At 32.6% G+C, this 20,758-nt stretch overlaps 1 protein-coding gene across 2 annotated transcripts; it reads right to left on the reverse strand.

Moving 5' to 3' along the window:
• Window positions 1-1,792: 1,792 nt before the first annotated feature.
• On the reverse strand, window positions 1,793-19,026 carry LOC18437421 (beta-glucosidase 24). 2 transcript variants are annotated; one of them, XR_016047838.1, is made up of 12 exons: window positions 18,690-19,025; window positions 18,538-18,596; window positions 17,617-17,692; window positions 12,060-12,134; window positions 11,843-11,930; window positions 10,750-11,002; window positions 7,634-7,765; window positions 5,565-5,785; window positions 4,409-4,440; window positions 4,169-4,271; window positions 3,352-3,460; window positions 1,793-2,204 (listed from the first exon to the last, which is right to left on the reverse strand). XR_016047838.1 is itself a non-coding variant. In XM_011626264.3 (12 exons), exons 1-12 carry the CDS (start codon window positions 18,898-18,900, stop codon window positions 1,958-1,960), a joined length of 1,590 nt encoding a protein of 529 aa, XP_011624566.1. In that variant the 5' UTR covers window positions 18,901-19,026; the 3' UTR covers window positions 1,793-1,957. The 2 variants fall into 2 exon arrangements, 1 of the variants encoding a protein (XP_011624566.1); XM_011626264.3 differs by having other exon boundaries at window positions 7,650-7,765; window positions 18,690-19,026.
• Between the last annotated feature and the right edge of the window lie 1,732 nt (window positions 19,027-20,758).

Consider the following 20,758-nt stretch of genomic DNA (forward strand, 5'->3'; position numbering starts at 1 on the left):
AAGTTTCGAATTCTTTTTTATGATACTCCTTTTCCCACTAATTTTCTTAAGTGATTGTATACTCATTCATCAACATGCTCAATCTTTCTTTTCGTCTTTCCCCTTATCTCTTTAAATATCTCCTGCCACACTCTCTTTCTGAATACTTAATATCGTTGAACAAACTTATTTAATTATTTGAAAATTTTCAAATTTGAAATGAAAAATTTCCTCGGCTATAAAATATGACCATGATAGATCCCAAATTTTGCACACACGTGCTTCATCGATGTGCTCTATATAAAAATATAAAGATAGGGGTACACTAAAAAAATGTAGGGCAGAATATGCCCGCCACTCTCAATCCTATTTTACAATATTGGCCCTGGAGCTTATGCTACAGTATCCGCTCTTGGGCTCACAAACTCTTTACTCACTTCAAAATAATTCATCAAAAAACAAAGAACAATTTTCATATTGAAGAAGTCAAGGATAATGACAATGGAGTTAAAGCACTTTTCCATCTATTGGTCAACACATCTACGAGTCAAGAACCATACAAGGGTACTTATGGTGAACACATCTACGAGTCAAGAACCATACAAGGGTACTCATGGTGAACACATCTATGAGTCAAGAACCATACAAGGGTACTCATGGTGAACACATCTACCAGTCAAGAACCATACAAGGGTACTCGTACATGTTATAAATGCTTAATTTTGGTAAATTTGGAATTTATAACGAAATGGCAATTTCAATATTTATTGGTGATACCTAACTTTGGTTATGCACCCTTCAAGCCATCCACATCATAAAAATGATATACTTTTCATTTTTTTCAACCACAAAAAAACAAAAGATTTTAAACCTAGTCATTCTTGCAACACTTTTCCTGAACCATCTAGTTCTAAATCTTCACAAATCCATGTGGCCCCAGCCTTGCTAGACCTCATCATCGTTTACCTGATCATGCAGTTTATAGAAATGCTAAACTAGCTACCAATTATTGCTCATTAGTTTTGATCCTACAAATAAAATAGTATTAAAAAATAATCATCATCATCATCATCTGAGCCTCATCTCACCTATTTGGAATCGGCTAATAAAAAAAGAAAAAAGACCCCGCCATGGTTGGCCCCGTGCCTATCTTTCAAGAAAGATTATGTTAGATTGGTAGCCAATATAAAACTTTTGTCATATCCATCTCATTAAAAAATTAATCTTACACATTATATTGGAGTACCTTATGCATTGGCATAATGGGTATATGTCCAAGTTTCTAAGTAGATGGTTAGCTGCGGTTTATAAAATCCATCGCTCTTATTTGTAAAAGTAAGATAGTAGTGTTATACATTGTCCATTTTAATTGAACAATTTAGATTTATGACCACTAAATCTACATGATCTAATTAAAATGGAGATTGTAGATCACTGTAACCGTAGTTGTTGTAAGCAAGATAGACACCTTAATATGAGCTTTTTTGCTTATCTTTTATTCGAAGGGGTAAAACATGAAGGGAAAAGTTTTTATAGAGCCAAGGCTCTAAACAATCAAATTTGAGCCTACTAAAAAAAATTCACTAGAAGAGGTTGTTTTGATACTCAAATATCTTCAAATTGATCATCTTGACATCAAGATGCATGGACATGAGATAAAAAATGGATTTCAAGTTTTGGAAATAGTGTATTTTGTAACGCATATTTGGACCATCAATTTTCAAGTTTTCATAGATCTGTCATTCTACATTATTTTTGAAGCTTTGAACTTTATAAATAAATATAAAAATATATTTTAAGGCTATCGCAAAGATTTCCAGTAATGAAACTACATTTCTCAACATTATTTGAAGATAGGCTCTAATTTGATTGTTTAGAGCCAAGACTCTATACAAACCGCACCCAAACATAAATAGGTCAAACTACAAAAACCACAATGACAACAACAAAAATAACAACAATATATCCTCTATATAGATCACAAAAAAATAGTATGATCACTAAGATCCTTCAATTCACGCCTACTATATTGAAGTATGGGGGTGGGATTAAGTATTCCTCCTCCAAGGAAACCTGCAATCCAATGGGCAGAGCTTTTGGGGTATCTCTTAGCATTGTCCATGAAATCAACATAGTAAATACCAAAGCGAACAGTGTACCCATTTTCCCATTCAAAATTGTCCATGAGGGACCACATAAAATAACCCTTCAACTTTACTCCTTCCCTGTACACATAAACAAGCATGGCCATCAAATGACAATGATGGATTTCCCAAGGAGCACGTATGCTATGCTCTTTTAGGAGCATAGTTTACTTCTTCACCCTCGGTTAGATGACCTACTTGGGAGGATTTTTAAAATTGAAATTTTGGTAAACCCCTTTAGATTCACTAGATGATTATTTTGAAAAAAGAAAATTAGAATTTGAGTTTTCTAGTACTCAGATCTCACTCTCTAAAAATTAGACAATTTTTATTCAATCTTGAAACATTATTTTTTTCAAGTATTAGGAAATTCTTTTTATTGAGGTTAATCTATGTATTAAAGAGGTTATATACCCAAAACTACGGTTCTAAAACTAATCCTAGCTGGCGTTTTACCCAAGGGAGTAGAATATCTTTTGGCTATTGCAAAATTGTCTTTTGTTCTTCTTCTTTGTCCAATTTTATTTGTTATATAAATGAATTTTCATCATTTAAGTTATATTTCTTTTAGGAAATTGTTTTGAGAGGCTGCAACCCTATTAAAATAAGTAAAGCCTCACCTCAAAACCCATTGAAAATTACGGTTTTATCATTGAAAAACCTTCAAATCATTCATCTCGGTCTCGACCATTATGGTTGTGGAAAAAAAAAGTAGGATTTCGAGCCCTAAAAGTACCGTTGATTGTAACACGTTATCTAGATTGCTTATTTCACCGTAAAAATAAGTGCTCACATATCCGCAAGATCTGTACAATTTTTTGAGCTACAAATTAGACAATCGGTAGTGGAAATTGCTTTGAGAGCTATCATAGAGGTTTCCCATGTCTAAAGTATCTTTAGGATGAGGTTTCAAAGTGAGGCTTTATTCTTTTCTTTTTTTTTTCCTTAGGACTTGAGCCTTATAGAAACGACATCCTTTCTTTTATTGAAGTACATAGGTCATGTAAAATTAGTTGAAGAAAACGGCTAGCACCATCATAGTACTAATAGTATTGTGATGGTTCAACTCTTTATTCTATAAACCGTTATAGAGACCATCACGGTATTAATAATACCATGATGGTACAAGTGTTGAACCATCACGGTACTATTGGTACCATGAGAGTTGGATGTAAGGCTATCATCGTTATTGTGGGAAGAGCGAGAGAGAGAGAGAGAGAGATGTTACCTCAATGCCTCGAGGAGAAAAGAAATGTGCTGGCGATGGTAGTCCACTCTCATTGTATCATTTAGACATTGGAGAAATGGGTCCATCTTCATGTCATGCTCATCCACTCCTACACGCCCATAACTTTACTTTAATCAAAAGTATGTTTATACATATCCAAAAATATCTAATAAATAAGAAGTATAGAATGAGGTTATTTATCTTTGGTACAAAGTGGTCACACTTTGCGGCACGACCATTGGATGTAAAATTCGGTGGCAGCATATATTCTATTGATCAAGCTCAAAGTTCAAATTTTTTTTTTCAAATTTTGGGGTACACCCAAGCTATTAGATTTCACATTGAATGATTATCAATAATTGTGACTTCCTTATATCAAAAGTAAATTGTCTCATTATATACAATCTCGATAAATAATATATTTTTTTCTCTAATGTTTTAAAAAAATAAATCTCACTTTCTCTCCTTTTGAAATGCAATATCTCTCGCTATACTAATCTTGTTAGCAAGCTTGGATTTGAGACTCATACGTTCATACGTGACTTATCAAGGGTTGGAGAAGTAATTTGTATCCTAAAATCAGTGAATATAATTCTCATCGATATTGTAGATTTCATTTTATCATGCTCACAGTATATGTTTTTTGTTAGTACATGATTCTAATGAAATATTGACATTAGAAATTCCAATTTTCAAATATAAAACGTTCTCAAAACCTAATACCATTATCAGATTTGCATAAAGGCTTTGACAACAAAAAGCTATAAAAATAATAAAGAATTGAACCGGATTACCAATCCATCATTGTGTATCATACCATTCTCTGTGATGTAAATAATGGGGTCATTATACTTCTTCTTAACATGCAACAAGAGCTCTTTAATACCTTCAGGGTACACATACAACCAAGAAGAAGCCGCCTTCAAAGAAAACATCAGATCATTATCATATTCTTAGCCTTATCCCAACTATTTTTTCGACTTTAAAAAGCTACAAAAAAAAATAATATAAGAAAAAGATAAAACAAATAGATAAGCCAAATAGTTGGATACTATACCTTTGGACCAATAGGAATTCCATTCCTCACCACTGCAAAAGCATCAAACCGTTAGCAACAGTGTTTAATAAAAATCTGCACTTGGTCTTTGAGTCCCAAGGGTTCTGTGCCCAAGTCTGTGTCTGTCTAGCATGTCTCCGAGTCAAACCACGGAAATTTTACTAAAGGTTCTTAGAAATTACAAAAAAATAGAGTCAGATGATTCTGGTGTTTTTTCAACATAAAATTGCTTAAGACTCCCGATCCAGTCGACTCGTAAGAGTCCCAAGTGGGAAGGGATATGTTTTAAACATTGATCTGAAACATACAAGAAGAATTCTCCATGGCTTCAGTGCTTTGGCCTTTTTCTTTTAAGAAGTTCTAACCACAGATGTTTAACCTGATTTGTTTTCAAAATTTCATGTGTTATTTGATGGAATTGACTAGAATGGTCAGTAGGGAAATGCTTCTCCTTAGAAGATAAGAAATTATAATAGAGCCAATTAAAATAAATTAGGGAAAGTTGCACGAGATATTAAAATACAACTTTAAGTGAGAAACCAACACCAATTAGTTGGAAAAAGCTATGATAATGATGATGATGAAACTCTAAGTGAGAAATGCAAGTAACATGTTTTTCATAACAAAGAAATTTGGACATTTTAAGAAAGGTAGGATTTAGGTTGTCCCGGGCCATGCCTATTTTGGTGCCTCCACCTTTGGAAATCCATTTGAGGATCCAAAATTTTATAGCTTACTCTCAACCACCACAATCATCTATTTTAAAAATGAATCTTAACTCATAAAAAATCGTCAATCTTGTACTTTTGTACTTTTGTTTTGGACCATTCATTTCACTTCTTGGTCCACTGTTTTTGGATCTCAGAATCCTGAATTTTGTGGGGGAGATGGAATTTTTGCGGTGATTTAGAATATCCATCAGGCCTTAAAACCTACAAATGTCGGGTGGACACATGGGTTGGCAGACACACCAAAAACTTTTCATTTTAAGTGATGGCCCTTGGTCACAGTGGTCAGAGTGGCCGAGCCATCATGTAAAACATTTCATTTTTACCCGTTACCATGTAAAAAAAAAAAAAAAAAAAAGAAAAAAAAAAAAAGAAAAAGAAAAGGCTTCTATAAAAAATGCCCATAGACAGGGTAATAAATTTTTTACCAGAGAGGGAGACACGAGAATCTTGAGATTGGCTTTTTGGAACTGAGGGCCCAACATAAGGAATATGAGCTGCATATTGTGCTGTGTAATAGTTGATCCCAAGAAAATCATAGGACCCTCTCAAAATCTCTGATTCCTCTTTGGTGAATCTGGGTAATCTCTCTCCTATATATTCTCTCATGATGGGTGGATAGTCCCCTCTTGTCAAAGGATCCAAAATCCTATGCAACCACCAAAAAAAGAACTCATCAATTCAATTCACTTCCCTTCCTATTGCAGACAAAATCTCTCTCTCTCTCTCTCTCTCTCTCTCTCTCTCCACAAAAAGAGGGAAATACTAGTTAAAGGGTGCGGTTCGTATAAGGCTGAGGCCCTAAACAATCAAAATAAGGTGCACCCTTAAATGTGTAAAAATATATTATTTAGTATCAAAAACCTTTATGGTGGCCAAAAAATTCATTTTTATATCTAATTGTAAAATTTAAAGATTAAAAAAAAGATTGTATACAATGAGACCATTTACCTTTGGAATATGGATATAACAATTATTTACAACTTTTTGATGTGAAATTTGATAGCTTCGGTGTGTTACAAAGTTAGAGAACAATTCTTTTGATCTTTGACCTTGGTCAATGAAATAAATGCAGCCATCCAATTTCACATCTAATGATCAAGATTTATTGTGAGCATCTTGTATCAAAAGTAAATAGTCTCATCATATACTTTCTTATTAAAAAACAGCGCAGACCGCATAAATCTATGAATACTTAAAAATCTTGAAAATTGACAGTCTAGATAATATATTACAAAATACACTATTTTCAAGACTTGAAATCTATTTTTTATTATGTCCATTCATCTTGAGGTCGAGATGATCAAATTATGGGTTTTTCAACATCGAAACAACATTTTTTGGTGAATTTTTTGATGTGCGCCTAATTTGATTGTTTAGGACGAAACATATTGATGTCAGATACCATTTTATCTGTGAGGTCATAGCTGAAGGTGATATTTTGTTACTGAAGTTTAACAAGTGGTATTAGAGCACGGTTTGAGGCTGTCGGTATGGCAATAAAGGTTTCGAATGCAAAATTTGAGGTAGATAAATTTGATGAAAAACACTGTTTTTTAACAAGAATGAAGAAGAAATTTATGTAACAACAATCAATACCAGAGCATGTGATTTTGATATCATGGTGGAGATTGTTGGATTTGATGTTATCCAAAATTACCCACATAAAGAAATCCCATATTATGTGGGATTGGGATATTTTCTTGTTATGTGAAATTGATAGTGATAAGTTTCCTAAAATAAATATAAATCCAAAAAGGATTAGGACTCTTCGATATATTTTTTGGCCTTTTGAGATATGTGTAACATCAGTATGAAATTTCATATTTAGTATGAATTCCTAACATTATATATATGGGATGATAGTATGAATTCCTAACATTATATATATAGGATGAAAGTACAAGAAACCTATATGGGAATGTTGGTTTCCTCTAGAAAGAGAGGGAGACAAAGCTTCCTATGCATGAGATGCACGGTTTCCTCTTAGAGAGAAGATAGTTTCATATAGAGAGAAACATTGCGATTGACGCATGTTGTAGACTCTTGAAGATTGAGATGCTTGTTTCATGCAACAAAGTAGAAGTTGAAGATTGAGATGTTTGTTTCTTGTAGCAAAGTGAATGCTTATTTCTTGTAGCGAAGTGGTTCCCATAGAGATTTTGGGTTATTTCTTTTTTTAGCAAGAGAAAGTTTCGTTTACTTTCAAGGTGCTCTTCCAAGACAATGGTCGTTTATCTAGTTCGTTTGAGCTTGGTCAATGGAATAACTGCTGCCACCCAATTTCACATCAAATGGTCAAGATTAATTGTGGCCAAAATAAGATACTTAAATAAAAAGTCATATCTTTGAATTTGGATCCAACTCAATCGGGATACGCTTTTTAAAACCTAAGTATTTGTTTTTGATAAATTGATTGATTTGACCAACTCAACAAATTTCACCATTTTAATAATATTTTTTTAAAAATAAAAATAAAACAGAAACCAGAACTTACACACACTGGTTCGTACCAGCCAAGCCGAAAGTCAAGTTCTCTCAATGCAGCTTCTTCATCATCCGTGGAGTTGGTGAGAGGCATGAACCAGTCACACGAAGGCGCAATACCAATCATTCCATTTTGTTCTTCCTAGCCATGCAGCCTCAACAGTTAAACAAGAAATTCACTTCCTAGAAAAAAATTAGTGTTTGAAAATCCATCACCCGCCCGAGTCAGACTGGACTGAGATCCAATCGAGTCCAGGTCCAAAACCCTGCCATTACCCATTTTTCAAGTTTTATATAATTTTTTAGTGAAAAAGTAACAAAAGCATCGGTTATTTCTTGTACGAGGAGGCATAATCATTGTTATCTACTGATGTGAAATCATGTTGTTTGGATGTGTCAATGACTCAGTAGTAGATACTTGATTTCACATCAGTAGATAACAACATGATTTCACATCAGTACTTCATGAAATACTCTAAATTGTTGGATTTCACTATCCAATGGAAAAGGATGAACTTTGTATTAGGTCTCCTAGTATATTCTCTCTTCTTTTTTTTTAATAGTCTTTTTAATTAAGTTTCCAATTTAACTTATACTTGTCAAGTCAAACTGGGTCTCGTTATCAGACAGGTACTTTGACCTAGTCGTTCGCAAACTCGGCCGATCCAATTCGGAACCCGCTGGTCAAATCGAAACCAACTACTAGCGGATTTAATTTTGATGTGATATATATATATATATATATATATATATATATATAAACACTACAAAACACTTATAGGTGGAGTTCTACAGTACTTCACTTATGGTTTTATCATCGTTCAAATTTTATCACACTATCACAGATGTCTGATAGTGTTTGAATTTTAATTTTTTTTTTTTACAAATCATAATGATATGAAAATTTGTAGGTGTGTGTGCCTTAGTGAGATGCACATGAATAAAATATAAAACAAATAATTTGAATAATAAAAATTACGTAAAATATCCCTATAAAGTTTCAGGAGTAATTTAATCATTTTACTTTAGGACTATTTTTTTTTAATATTTTATTTAGGTACGACTTGGTCATATGTATACACGTCCTAAATTTTAGATAGATATGATTAAGATAATAATTATAAAAATGCAAATACTATTGAACACCTGTGATCGCATGATGAAATTTTGACAGTAATGAGGTATAGGTGAAATATTGTAGAACTTCACTTATAGGCGTTTTGTATATATATATATATATATATATATATATATATATATATATATATATATATATATATATATATATATGAGTATGAGTTATGTTAGGGTACTCACACTATGAAGTAATTTATCATTGTACTAAAAAAATTTGGCAATTTATATACTATTTTTTTGTACATGGAGATTTTTTTAGGAGGGGTATTTTTTTTATCATTAGGAGGGGTGTGATTTTATCTACATGGGTAACATCACCTACATGGAACATTAAATACCACTAGTGCTCCATATGGGTGATGTCACACCCCATACAGATAATGTCACACCCCTTCTAATAACCAAAAATACCTTTATGACAAAAATGTTCCATGTTGAAAACAAGGATATAGAAGTGTCATTTATTAAGTACAATGATAAATTACTATATAGTGTGAGCACCCTAACATAACCCTATATATATATATGGGGATTGATTTCACGCAACGGTTGCATAGTAGTATAATGCAACCATCTTTAAAAACCATCTTAGAGACATTTGTTTAATACAAATTTTTAAATGTGCACTCTTCTTATTCTAAAAAACAATCGCAAAAAAGAAAATTTTGAAAAAACACCGTGGAAAGTGTTTTTCTAGCTCAATTAATATAAACCATCTACTTTACTGAGATGGTTAGATATATGCCTAAGAAAGATATTTTTATTCCCAAAATTTTTCTATAGTGTTATTATCATTAGATTAACAATGTTGAAAAAACAAACTGATATTGAATTTATTAAGGCCTAGATCTTAAAATTCACTAAATGGACGGTCGAGATTCATTGTTGGAGTGTACTAATTTTGACCAAATCTAGGGTGCAAATTGAATTTTTTTTTTGTAGGATTGAATATGAGGATGAAGAGAATGTGTGTGCAAAATTTGGGGTCATACAAATTCCAAAAACATGAGTTTCTAGAGGTGTGGTTGCATTATACTATAATACAACCGCTGTATGAAATCATTCCCCTATATATATATATTGCCCATAGGTTGATGGAACAATGTAAGCCCAACGACCCAGATTGAATCTAGACCGATCCAATGATTGTATTTCGTAATTGAATTTTACTTATTTTTTATAAATCCAAATCACTTGAAATTTGGATCGTCTATTATTAAAAAATAGTGGAATCTAATAAAAATATCAAAAAAATAATTACTATAAAATAAATTGACCAAAATACCCCTAAAATATTTTGGGGGTATTTTGGTAAATTTATTTTATGAAAATTATTTTTTAAATATTTTTATTAGGTGCGCCTTGATGAGAAGAGTCGATGCTCCAAATTTCATTTTATTTCAATTTATGTAAAAAAAATATTAAAATTATATTACCGAAATACAATCTTGACCGTCAGATCGGCCCATATTCAATATGGGCAGACCCTATATATATATATATATATATATAAAATCCAAAAAAAAGGGATTGGTTTGTAACGTGTTTTTGAAATTTTTTATCATTTTGGCAAAGATTGGAAAGTGTTTTGGCCATGATTTTTTTTTTTTTACATTTTTCTATCGATTTTGAAATTTTTTTATAGTATCCCTGCACACAAATTGAGTTTTTAAAATGCATTTTCTTTATTACTTTCAACTTCACTTGATGTGCTTTGTTTAATCATGCTTTTAAATATATTTTTTATATTTTATAAATTATTTTTGTATTTTCTAAACATGTTTTGGACCAATCAGGACCACCCTGATTAGGCTAGTTGAACATGGCAGTTTACCCGTGGCTCGGATCCAGCCCTGGTTTCTGAGGCCGGTTCGATTTTTTCGAACACTGCTTTGACCTTTTAATCACTGGAACAAAAAATTGGTACGAGAGAGATGGGAGAAACAGTTAATATGAGAGAGAAAGAGAGAGAGAGAGAGACAGAGATACTTTGTATTGGTTTCTATAGAGCTTGACAGCAGTGGCATGAGCAAGAAGGAGGTTATGGGCCACTTGGTATGGCTCAGTTGATGAATTGCCTTCTCCACATCTTTTCACATCAGTAGAGCAACGACCAGGTGCATTGTTACCATGATCATAGCCCTTCGTAGAGAAAGTCATTGGCTCATTTATAGTGATCCAATATTTCACTCTGTCCCCAAATTCTCTAAAGCAAATATCGCAGTAATCTAGAAAATCATCTCTGCAAATCATGGAAATGATGCTCATTGTGATTTATCAAAATACACTTAAAATATCAACTATTTAGCATTATTTTCAACTATTTCAACTCGTAATCATGTGCTTTTTTAGACTTTATGAAATTTAATAGAAAACCAATGAAGGGTTAAACAATTGATATCTTAGATGTCATCATCATTATTATCGTCAAAGTTTTTTTCTAACTAATTAAAGTCGGCTACACAAATCTCGATCTGTCATTCTGCTCTATTAAGGGACAACTCATACTTTATTGTTCATTTTAAATTGATAGTTGGTGCAATGATACTATTTGTCGAATTTTAGATTTAGATGGCCATGTTAAAGTTAAAATTCCCCTTGGAACACTCCAATTTATTACCATAATTTCTAGAAGTCATAATTTTCATAATAACTTAAAAAAAACTCAATTCTTTGGGAAGAAGCAAATTACTGCCATATAATATCAATTTTTATAAAAAAAATCCTTTTTGAAATTTTTTAAAAAACGTCTTAGATCTATTCTTCTTTGTTATTTTTGTCAATTTGCAATTACTGAGCAGTAGCAATGCATTAATATTGGTTTATCAAATGATTACTTCTTATTTAAATAATTCATACAATTAACTATTCTCCCCTTGCATATATACACTTAAACACACGTAGCCTCGATTTTTTTGGCTGTATTTTTGGGGTAAAATTGAAATAATACTGACCTTTTATCTTATTATTAATTTTAATAAAAAAAGCTATTATGTGTCTTTAACAGGGTCTTGTGAATATTAAGGAAACTTTTCACTTTATTAGGAACTCAGATTGAAGAGGGTGGTTAAAGAAAGCATACACAATCTTAGAACTCAAGAATCCTCCATACTCATCCTCTAATGCTTGGGGTGCATCCCAATGAAATAATGTCACAAAGGGCTTGATCCCTGTTTCATGTTATTTTCCATGAATTATTAAAAAGATGATAATTGTATGTGCCTTTGTGTCATAAATAATAATCGATTATTGGGGAAAAGAAGATAAATATGCATGATTGTTGGGCTTTTGAGTATTACCTTGATGTATTAATTCATTGATGAGATTGTTGTAGTATTTGATGCCCTCCTTGTTCACTCCTCGTAAATTCCCTCCTATGTATTTTCATGAAAAGTGATTTCAATATTTAGCATCACATGGTTTCATATCCTCACCTACATGAGGCATTAGTGTCTATCTTACATCAATAGACAATTTCTGATATAGATACGAGTGTTAAAATATCGATTTTCATTTGACTTTCAAATATAAAAATTCATATTATATTTGCAGAAATAGAGATGAAAGATTTTTGGTGACAATAGTTACTTCTATGATGAGATTTCAAGAAAATGTTAAGAAAGTATCTAAGTTTCTAAAGTATCAAATACAAGGGTGGTGGTGTTGTGTGTGGAAGCTCTAAACCCAATGACTTAATATTTGGCAATAAAGAATGAGAAATAAATCCTGAAATACATACAACAAGAACACAAAGATTGATGTGGTTCACCTAAGATGGCCACATCTACGGGCACGACAAACAGAAATCCACTATTATAGTGACAGTTACATCAAAGATTTTGGAACGAACATCGACAAAAAACCCAAGTCGAGCAAAACCCTTTTAAACCACTCTCCCTTCATTCTCTTCACTTCTAATAACCATTACCAACAACACCAGATAGAGACGTGAAAACAATGAGAAACTTACTTTCTCTCTAACTAAAAGGGGAACAACTCAAAATCTCTATGGGAACCGCTTTTTTACAAAAAACAAACAAGCCTCTCAATTTTCGATAGTCGAAAAGAGATGCCAACACGATGTTTCTGTTCAAATGAAGTTTTATTCTCTCTAAGAGGAAATTTGCATCTTATGCACAAGAGGCTCTAGCTCTCTCTATCTCCAGATGAACCACCATTCCCATATGGTAACCCAAATAGAGCACACATTCTCTCTCTAAAAATAACCCATCATATAAATAAGGCACACATTCTCTCTCTAAAAATAACTCATTATATAGAAAAAAGAGACTCATAAAAAAAAAGCTCACGTGATGACCTTTTCTATTCCTTCTTTTATGGGAAACTAATATTTATCTCTCTCAATACGGGTCTTCAAGTTCATCCTAATTCAAATAGAACTTATTATAATAACCAAGTCCTAAAGATTATCTAATTACTTAATAGCAATCTCATATAATATGGGAATATCTCAATCCCACGTATTATGTTGGTGGTTTTGGATAGTACCAAATCCAACAATCTCCACCTTGATATCAAAATCGCCTGCTCACTATGCCAATATCCATTGGATAGCTTTACAAATTCTTCATTTTTTGCCAAATAAATTTCTTCATCATTCTTGCTGAAAAAATAGTGACATTTTTCCACCTCAAACCTTGTATTCAAAACCTTATTGCCATACCGAAAACCCCAAACCAGCTCTGATACCACCTCGAACCTTGTATTCGAATACAAAGATTTACGCGGTTCACTCAAGAGAGCTACATCCACGGGCATGGCAAACATAAATCCACTATTCCAATGAAAGTTATATAAAAGATAATCTACTATTCCAATGAAAGTTACATCAAAGATTTTGGAACAAACTTCGACAAAAGACCCAAGTCGAGCAAACCCTTTTAAACCACTCTCCCTTCATTCTATTTACTTTTGACAATTATTACCAATAATACCAGACAAAGAGACCAACGAGAAACTTACTTTTTCTCTAAAAACTTAATTTCTCTCTAAAAACTTAATTTCTCTCTAACGAAAAGGGAACAACTCAAAATCTCTATGGGAACCGATTCCCTACAAGAATTTTTGGGAGTCTAAAAGAGGCACTATCATAATATTTCTGTCTAAAGGAAGTTTTCTTCTCTCTATGAGGAAATTGCATCTTATATACAGGAAATCTTTATGGGAACCACTTCTTTACAAGAATTTTCTGAAGTATAAAAGAGTCATTATCACAATGTTTATGTCCAAATGAAGTTTTATTCTCTTTAAAAAGAAATGACATCTTATGTATAGGAGGCTCTAGCTCCCTCTCTCTCCAAAAGAATCATCATTCCCATATGGTGACCCAAATAGGGCACTCATTCTCTCTCTAAAAATAACCCATTACATAGAGAAAAAAGACACACCAAAAAAAGGCTCACGTGATTTATGGGAAACTAATCTTTATCTATTTAAATATGGGCCTTCAAATTCATCCTAATCCAAATAGAATTTATCCCAATAACCAACTCCTAAATATTATCTAATTGCTTAATAGCAATCTCACATAATATAATATGAGAATATATCAATCCCACATAATTTGGGAATATCTCAATCAATCCCATAAAATATGAGATTTCCTTATGTTGGTGTTTTTGGATAGCACCAAATCCAACAGTTGTATCCTTAGTGCGTCGACACTAACAAACAAAACCATAAACAAGCATATCGATATTACCATATTACATATATTATTGTAGTTGAATTTCAAAAGAAAAGTTCATCATAATTATAATAATAATTTGAAATAAGTTTATAAAATGGTTAAACCGTATACTATAGAAGTAATGCGCACTTCGGAAATCTACCGAAAAAGGTTGGTCTAACATTGGAAAATGCTCATACAGATCATCTCGGCCTCGAGATGTATGATATGAAAAATGTATTTCATGTCCTAAAAATAATGTATCATGTAAAATATTTTATGGACCGTCTATTTTTTACAATTATAAAGTGTTTATAGATCTATTCGATTTGCATCGTATGTAACTTTAAATTTCATAATAAGATGTAAAAATACACTTTCAAGCTACCCTAACCATTTCCAACAAAATCAAGTGTATTATGCTCTCTTTGGAACATAGTTTACTTCTAGTTCCTCGGTCAGATGACCCACTTGGGAGGATTTTTTCAATTTAAAATTATTGGAACCACGTAAAAATCACCAGAAGATTGTTCTTAAAAGAGTAAATTTGAAATTTGAGTTTTCTAACAATTAGATCTCGCCTTCTAAAAATTGGATGGCTTCTATTCAATCCTAATACAATGATTTTTTCAAGTGCTTACATAGTGCAATTAGAATTTTTTTTATTGAGGTTAATTCATGTGATAAAGAGGTTATATCCCCAAAATTCAGGATCTTAAAATTAATCTTAAGTGAGGTTTCACCTCAGGGAGTAAATGAACAGTTAATACCCTAAGAGAGTAGCATATATTTTAACTTCGAGGGACAAAATTTGAAGGTACACCTTACTCCAATTAATTGAGGTTCACCCTATTTAAACTGCACTTCAATTATTTTGAATAGAGACAAAGGATCCTTGTAAAAGTACTTCTGGAAGACAGTGATGGCCGATAGTTAAGGACTTCAAGTGAATGGTGTGGCATCCATTTATGTCATTAGGGCCACCGCGCATTTATTTATTTTTCCCTCCTTAAAAAACTAAAAATGAGTAGGGTGGGGATGGACCCGGACCCGATCCGAGACCCAATGACCAGCAGACTCGGATTCGGGTATGGGTCCAAAAATTGGACCTGATAGGTTGGGTCCGGGTCCAAACATTGGACCTGAACATTAGTAGAGTTCGGGTATGGCCGGACTCGACCCGACCCGTTGTCACCCCCTAAAAATGAGGAGATTAAACTATGGCATTTCTCACATGCTAGCTTGCATCTTACATTTAGACTGAAAAAAGCTATAGGATTAAAAAAAAAGAATAAAACCACAAGAACATCTTTCATTATTTGGCATGGATGATGTGTCTCTCTAAGTTACACAACTTTGGGATATCATATTTTAGGCTGTTTATATATAAAGGTTGCAACCTTAAAATGTAGAAATGCGGACGCATCTCAAAAATCCATTAAAAAAGGTTGTACAAATTTTTTGAAAAACCTTGTGATTGATCATCTCGATATCAAGATATATAACTATGAAAAATAAAAAGATTTTGGATATCAGAAATAATGCATATTACAACATATTATCTACACCGTCCATATTCAAAATTTCCATATGTTTATAGATCTACTTGATTTTAACCATTTTTAAAATTTAAAATTTTATAATTAGATATAAAAATAGATTTTGAGATAATCTTAAGACTATTTTACTTCAAAATTATATATTATGATAAAATTTGAAGGTGCACCTTAGTTGGATTGTAAGGTTGCAACCTCATGGAAACTACACCCTTCATCTTTTGATATGAGATTAAAGTGAATAGATAACAATGTCATATGGTAAAAATTAGTATTAAAAAATCTGTCAATCTAGACCTATAATTGCCTCTTTAAATTGAAATTGGTAGGGATCAACCCAGTTCTTAGTAGAAACTCGGAAGCAGTCTAGTTTTGACATACTTGCCCAGATTTCGAGTCTATTAGGAATCGAGTGATCTAGATTGCCCAAATTGCCAGGTTCCTACCCATTTTTTATTATTTGTTTAAATTTTTTATTTTGGTAGTTGAAATAAGAACTGGACATGCGCATTAGATGCTTGCTTCAGTTTTTGGCAGGCTCCCTTGGAATTGTGAATACACCGTTTATATTAATCAAATATATAATATATACTTTTTTTTTATAGGAATCACAAAAGTCTTGACCTATGATAGTGATACACCCATAGGTCTAGCAATCATATTAGGTAGAGTTTGATCTAGACCCAACCAGACAAGATCAATGGGTTGAGCCAACCTAACTTGGACATATTGTTCTAACAATATTAGACCTGACCCACGGGATTAGGGTCAGGCCAAGGTCAAAATCTATAAAATTTAAAAAACTAATAAAACATATTGCATACATCATCATCATCATCAAAGTCTTTTCTCAATTAATTGGGGTCAGCTATACGAATCATAATATCTCATTCTGCTTTATCAATGGTCATACCTTCAATGAAGCCATAAGTCTTCATATCTTTTCTCATTACTTCCAATCAGTCATTTGAGACCTACCCCTTGTCTTTTTTTAGCTTTCGACTTGAACTAACTCGCTCTTACTAATAAGTGTTGTATTGGGTCTGTGCCACACATATCCAACCCACTTAAGTTCTAGCATACTAGAATCTAATAATTCCAATCATGCTTGAGCTTAACCCCGACCTTACTTTGACTTTTGAGTCCATATTTCTACACCAAAACTGGATTGGCTAGGTCCATAAGTTAAGAGTTGAAACGTTCAGTCAGGGTTAGCTTCGAGCTGGGTCGACCCAACCTCAACTTCTAGGCCCACAAGAATAGTGTAGAATGGCAAAAATATAATAAAAGTATTCACAAATTACTATTTTACCCTTGAATATAAATTGTTTTGGGAAAAGTACTGCCAATAAATTTATCAAATGGAATGTACATTATGAGAGCAATTATCTTTGTTAGAATACGCATTAGACGTCAAATTTAAATGGCTTGGGATGTGATATAAATTTTGACATTTTTTTTTTTTAGATTTAAAATCTAGACAATGAGTCACTCACAACCACTTAATTTGAAATCCGTCCAACATAAATAATTGCAACCACTTTATCTTAAAAAGTAAATAGTCTCTTTCTATAATGTTCCTTACGAGTGAAGAAGAGTTGTATGGCTTACTTGGTAGAATCCTGGACCAGGAGAGGGAGAATCTGTAGGCATTCAAACCCACTTCTCTGATCATCCTTACATCCTCCTGCAAACCCCAAATTCCATTTCATCATAAGTTAATATTATTATCAATTAATAGTCTAAATAAAATGGAAATGAAATGGGAGAAAACAACATTATATTGAAATTAGTGCGCAATTAACTAACGAGCAAGCTTTCTATTCTTCCTCTACAACATAGAAGTTTTATCGTCCCCCCTATCCAACCATCCTTTTTGAATGGAGGGCTAAGATTGCCCCAATCACAATGTCACATTTTTATATTATTTTATTTTTAAATTTTTTTCTATAAACTATTTTGACACCAAATTTTAGACGTCCATTCTTCTATTAAACTCGTACTAGCGAAAATTATAAAAAAAGTTCAATAAAATAAAATATCTAAAATACGATTGAAAATTTTAAAAGGTATTTTAGTCATTATATTTTATCAAATAATTATTCTTACTATTTTTGTATAGGTTCTCCCCCCCCCCCCCCCTCCCCTCCCCTCCCCTCCCCTCCCCTCAGATATGACATATACAAAATTTTATATTTATATAATTTGTTTAGAGACAACTATAAATAAAATATTTTGAGATGCCGGATCTAACATCAAAAAGTGAGTAACTCCCTTGATCAAAATTGGATGCCCTTTATCAAAATTGAACGGCTGGATAGTAGGGGAGGATAGAACTTCTATGTTGTAAGAGTTGTAGGAGAAGCATAGAAACTTTCCCTTAACTATATATGATGAAAGTTTTTACGTTCTTTTCTATTTTGAGGTTTTTCTTTTTCTTTTTTGTTATGCACTTGCTCTGCAAGAGGAAGAACAGGGGAGGTAATATGAAACTTTCAATCACTTTTTTTCTAGAGAGAGAGTGGCCTAAACCTTGTAAAGGTGATAAGAATCAGCAGCAATGTCCCCATTGCTTCTATCATCGACCTTCTCTGCAAAATACCCAAAATCGAAAAATTAATTCTCTGCTAACAGACCCAAAATGTTGGGACAAATTTCTCTTTTTTGGGGGGTGAGTAAAATACCAGGAAAATCATGGGTATAAGTGTCCCAAATGCTAGGTCCTCTTCCCCCTTCTTTCACTGCTCCTTCCACCTGATAAGCTGAAGTTGACACCCCAAATGCAAAATCCGGTGGAAATTCTGACCTTTCTGGCGATTTTCCGGCATCAATTCGGGCCAAAAACAGTGAATATCCGAAGTATGTTACGACCCAAAGAAACCCATCAAGCCGCATATTTGTTGGAAAAGCTCTCCCTTTCTCTCTCTATCTCTACAGGGAGTGCCTTTTATAAAGGTAAGAAAAGGGTATTGCGAAGCTTTTACGAAAGGGTGTCGTTTTCGTAAGGTTGCAACCTTAAACGATCCAATTAAAGCCTATATCTAAATTTTATAATAACGTATAAGTTTTGTGTAAAAATTTTTTAGGATCGTGTCAAAATCTATTTTCATCATTAATTATAAAATTTTAAATTTTAAATATGTCAAAATCAAGTAGATCTATAAACATATGAAAATCTTGAAATAGATGGTCTAGATAATGTGTTGCAAGATGCATTATTTTTTAGATTCAAAATCTTTTCTTTCTTTCATAGTTATACATCTCGAAGTTGAAATGATCAATTGTAGGGTTTTTCAACATTAAAACAACTTTTTCCGATAGATTTTTGAGGTGCATATGTAGTTCTAAATTTTACAGTTGCAACCTGGTATAAACTTTTTCCTTTATGGCCTCTCTGCCCTCACTTGTTAAAATAAAATTTTGTGAAAAGGACGTTAGAGCAAACTGAATTAAAAAAAGTTTGCCTAGAGATAATGTTCCTGAGGGAATGCGGTCTCTGTTTACTCTCTTCGATAAAAATTAAATTAGGAATATCATTAGGATCCCAATTTAAAGATCCCAAATTTTGAGTATGAACGTGTAACATCCTTTCTTTTTCTCCTCCTTTTTTTTTTTTTTTCTTTTTTTTTTTCCTTCGAAGTGCGATAGTTAATTTCATTAGATAACACTGCAATACTCAAACCAATAGTTTTTTAATGAAACTATTGGTTTGGGTATATTCTTTTCTCTCCCTCTCTCTCCTCTAGAAAACACTACAATACCCAAACCAATAGTTTTTAACATTGCAATCACCTTTCTCGATCTACACTAGTTTCCAATATTATTTTAAGCTCGCTTTCTCTTCTTTCTCCCCCTCTCTCTCCTCTATATTCTTTTCCTCCCTATCTCTCCTCTATATTCGAAAAAGGTGATTTCAAAATTGGAAATCTCTGTGATAGCCTTAAAATAAATTTTTATCTTTAATTATAAAATTTAAAGCTTCAAAACTAGTGTAGATCGAGCAGATCTATGAAAACTTGAAAATCTTGAAAATTAAAGGTCCAAAAATATGTTATAAGATGTACTATTTTCCAAAACTTCAAATCTATTTTTTTTTCATGTCCATGCATCTTGATGTCTAGATGATCAATTTGAGGATATTTGGACATCAAAACAACCTCTTCTATTGTTATTTTTAAGGTAGGCTCTAATTTGATTTTTTAGAGCAGGCTCTATATAAACTTTTTTCTAAAAACAAAATCCAATTGTCGCTTGGACAAACAATGTCCCTAGATTGAACTAAGACTGTCGGGTTCTTGAAGGGTGAGATCTAAGTGTTGAAAATATCAAATTGCTGATTTTTTTTATGCTAGCTAACTATATAGTAACCTTAGTTGGGTACCAAAATTTTAAAATAAAAAATATAGTTCCAAGTGGATCTTTTGCCTGAAGTAGTAAGTATTAATATGCTCAGACAAGAACATAGTATATACCCTCAAGGGACATTTCCTCTATGGGATTGCTCCATATGCGTTCCCAAAGATGTGACAGTGACCATCATTAGGTTTAAGAATTTTGCTTTTCAAATTATTTCTATCCAATTTTGCATATGATAGCTAAGAAGTGTTTTATCATCTGTTATGCCAATAATTAACGTTTTATTGTATGATTTCCTTTATTTTGATCCACCCACCCCTCTTTGTTGGTTTGTTCTATATTCTTTACAAGTTTACAATTTGGTTTGTGCGCATGTGGTTATTTACCAGGGAAGGAT

The sequence above is a fragment of the Amborella trichopoda genome, chromosome 13 (genome assembly GCF_054954075.1).
Source record: "Amborella trichopoda isolate Santa Cruz 75 chromosome 13, AtrichopodaSantaCruz75HAP2 v2.0, whole genome shotgun sequence".
Lineage (NCBI taxonomy): Eukaryota > Viridiplantae > Streptophyta > Magnoliopsida > Amborellales > Amborellaceae > Amborella > Amborella trichopoda.